The sequence below is a fragment of the Myotis brandtii genome, unplaced genomic scaffold, assembly GCF_000412655.1.
Source record: "Myotis brandtii unplaced genomic scaffold, ASM41265v1 scaffold236, whole genome shotgun sequence".
Taxonomy (NCBI): domain Eukaryota; kingdom Metazoa; phylum Chordata; class Mammalia; order Chiroptera; family Vespertilionidae; genus Myotis; species Myotis brandtii.
The window spans coordinates 334587-337983 of record NW_005358901.1 but is presented as its reverse complement, the minus strand read 5'-3'; the positions used below and the strand labels follow the sequence as shown (position 1 = coordinate 337983).

General features: G+C 39.7%; 1 protein-coding gene across 1 annotated transcript in view; it reads left to right on the top strand.

Moving 5' to 3' along the window:
* Nucleotides 1-3397, top strand: part of EPHX2 (epoxide hydrolase 2, cytoplasmic) — a 67157-nt gene that overhangs the window by 14689 nt on the left and 49071 nt on the right. Inside the window, exon 3 of the mRNA XM_005866646.2 lies at nt 2848-3007. Coding sequence (XP_005866708.1) covers nt 2848-3007 — 160 coding nt within the window. The remainder of the gene's footprint in view (nt 1-2847; nt 3008-3397) is intronic.

Genomic DNA, 3397 nt, shown 5'->3' with positions numbered 1-3397 from the left:
GGCCGCCATCTTGGCTGACAGTTAATTTGCATATACTCACTGATTAGCCAATGAAAAGGGTAGCGGTCGTACGCCAATTACCATGTTTCTCTTTTATTAGTGTAGATACCTTAGGAATGAATTCATCTTTTAACTTTTATGTATATTGTACAAATAAAAAGTACAGAAAGTATATGGCTTGATGAGTTTTCATAAAATTAATACACCCTTGTCACCAGCACCCAGGAAAGAAATAAAACATTAGCCCCAGGCTGGTGTGGCTCAGTTGGTTGAGTGTTGTCCCATGCAATGAGAGGTCAATGGTTCAATTCCTGGTCAGAGCACATGCCTGGGTTTTGAGCTTGATCCCCAGTAGGGGGCATGCAAGAGGCAGCCGATCAATGTTTCTCTCTCTCACCAATGTTTCTCTATCCCTCTCTCTCTCTCTCTAGAATCAATAAAAACTATTAAAAATAAATAAATAAAACATTATCAGCACCAGTTACCACACTTAGCCCTCTAAGACTACCATCTGGACTCTAACCTTATAGATTACTTCTGCTTATTTTGTACTTCATGTAAATGGAATCATGTAGGCACACCCTTTTTTATCTGGCTCTTATCCCTCAACATTATATTAATGAAAATTATAAATATGAAGTTGTAGATAGTTTTATTCTTTGCCGTATCAGTTGGTTGAGTGTTGTCCCATGCAATGAGAGGTCAATGGTTCAATTCCTGGTCAGAGCACATGCCTGGGTTTTGAGCTTGATCCCCAGTAGGGGGCATGCAAGAGGCAGCCGATCAATGTTTCTCTCTCTCACCAATGTTTCTCTATCCCTCTCTCTCTCTCTCTAGAATCAATAAAAACTATTAAAAATAAATAAATAAAACATTATCAGCACCAGTTACCACACTTAGCCCTCTAAGACTACCATCTGGACTCTAACCTTATAGATTACTTCTGCTTATTTTGTACTTCATGTAAATGGAATCATGTAGGCACACCCTTTTTTATCTGGCTCTTATCCCTCAACATTATATTAATGAAAATTATAAATATGAAGTTGTAGATAGTTTTATTCTCTTTGCCGTATGATATTCCATTGTATGAATATACTTCAGTCTCTTTTTCCATTCTGCTTCTTTTTTCTTCTTCTTTTCCCCTGAGTGAGATGGAAAGGCATTGGGAGAATTTGACCAGCAAAGTGATGTTAGCTGACATATATTTTTAAAACCTCCTCTGGCTATTATATGAATAGATCAAGAAGGCCAAGATTACTGTACAAAGACTACTTATGGAAGCTATTAGAAAATCCAGGAGAAAGATAATGGTGGCTTAAACTAAGGTAGTATTGGTAGAAGTGGTAAAAAGTAGTCAAATTCTGGGACTATTTTGATGGTAGATTCAACAGGTTTTCCTGAATCGGGGCCAATATGATGGATTGAATGAGAGGCATGAGAGAGAAGTTAAGGATGACTCAGGCTTCTGGCCAAAGCAAACTGGAAGTATGGTTTGCTAAATGGAAGAAGAGGGATGATGGCTGTGGGGGTTGGGAAATCGGGTACTCAATTTGGGATATTTTAATTTTAAATGTTCATTGATATCCAAATAGATGTGGAATAGGCAGCTGGATATACAAACTCAGAGTTCAAGGAAGAGGTCCAGGTTGAATATATATATATATATACATCAGGTAGATGGTATTTTTCATACCATTGGACTTAATATGATCATGGAGAAAGAGAGCATAAATGGAAGGAGCCAGAGTCCTGGGTACTCTGATGTTAAAGGTCAGGTTGGTGAGAAGGACCCAGCAATCAGAGATGGATAATGCATCTCCATTAAAGAAGAAAATCAAGAGAGTGTGGAATCCTAAAAGCCAAGAGGTTATCAAGTTTTATTTACTTTTTAAAATTTTTATTTGATTTGCAGAGAGCGAGGAAGGGAGGGAGAGAGGGAGAGAGAGAAACATCAATTTGTTGTGCCACTTATTTATACATTCATTGGTTGATTCTTGGATGTGCCCTGACCAGGAATTGAACCTACAACCTTGGCATATTAGGATGATGCTCTAACCAACTGACCCACCCAGCCATGGCAGGTTATCAAGTTTTAAATGAAGAGTGTTATCAACTGTGTCAAATGCAGCTAATAGGTCAAGTAAAATGAAAATATCTAACATTGAGTTCCCGTTAGATATAGCAACACAACAAGGTCATTGGTAACCTTGATGAGACAAGTTTCTGGAATGTGGAGGTGAATGTTTGATTAGAGTATGTTCTAGAAAGAATGGGAGGAAAGGATTGGAAGACTATGTATAGTATAGCTCTGGAGGCCAGTAGCCCAGATCAAGGTATCCACAGGGTTCGTTTCTTCTGAGGCCTCTCTCCTTGGCATTAGATGGCCATCTGTGCCCTGTGTCCTCACAGCCCGTCCTCTGTGTGTATCTGTTTTCTAATCTCCTGTTTTTATAAGGACACCCGTCAGATTGGATTAGGGCCAAACCATGACCTCATTTTACCCTAATCACCTCTTTAAAGACCCTATTTCTAAGGACAGTCACATTCTGAGGTCCTGGGGATTACAACTTCAACAAGAATTTAAAGGGGCGGGGGCACAATTCAGCCCATAGTGGGGCATTTGAGTATTTTCCAGTGTGGGGCTCTTAGGAGTAATGCTGCCACGAACATTTTTGTACATGTTTTAGTGAACACATGTAGACATTTCCATTTCCTGCAATGTATGTATCCAGGAGTGAAGTTGCTGAATCACAAGGAATGCATATTCAGATTTAGTAAATGCTGCCAAAAGCTTTTCCAAGTGATTGTACCAACTGACAGTCCCTGGACAATTTACTTTTACAGTGGGTGTCACTCATGGAAGAAGACTATAAGAAACACGCCGAAGATTCTGGAATCAGCCTCCCTGAGAATTTCTCTGTCAGTCAGATCTTTGGCAAGGCCATTTCAGCAAGGAGGATCAACCAACCCATGCTTCAGGCGGTTCTCGCTTTCAGAAAGAAGGGTAAGGATCTAATACTGGCCGTTTTCTGACCCAACCACACCAGAACCCCTGGTACATCTAAATGTGTTTTGAGGTCACAAATCGTCTGGGCCTTGATGGAAAACTGTCCTTAAAACATAGTCCCAAAGTAAGTTATACCAAATGGCAAAAAGCAGCACTATCAGAATGGCCGGGAAAATGAAAGAATTGAATTTAATAAAGCAACTTTTGCCAGAGACTGCCTTGTGAGCAAAATTCTCTCCCTCTGGTGACATTAGTAATGACCTGAATGACCCAACCTCTTATCACAGTGATGATATAAGGCCTTTTAAACAACTATGATATTTTTTTCAACCTCTGGTTGTCACAGGATGAGCTATGAGTTGGGTGATCTGGATTCAGATGGTGTCA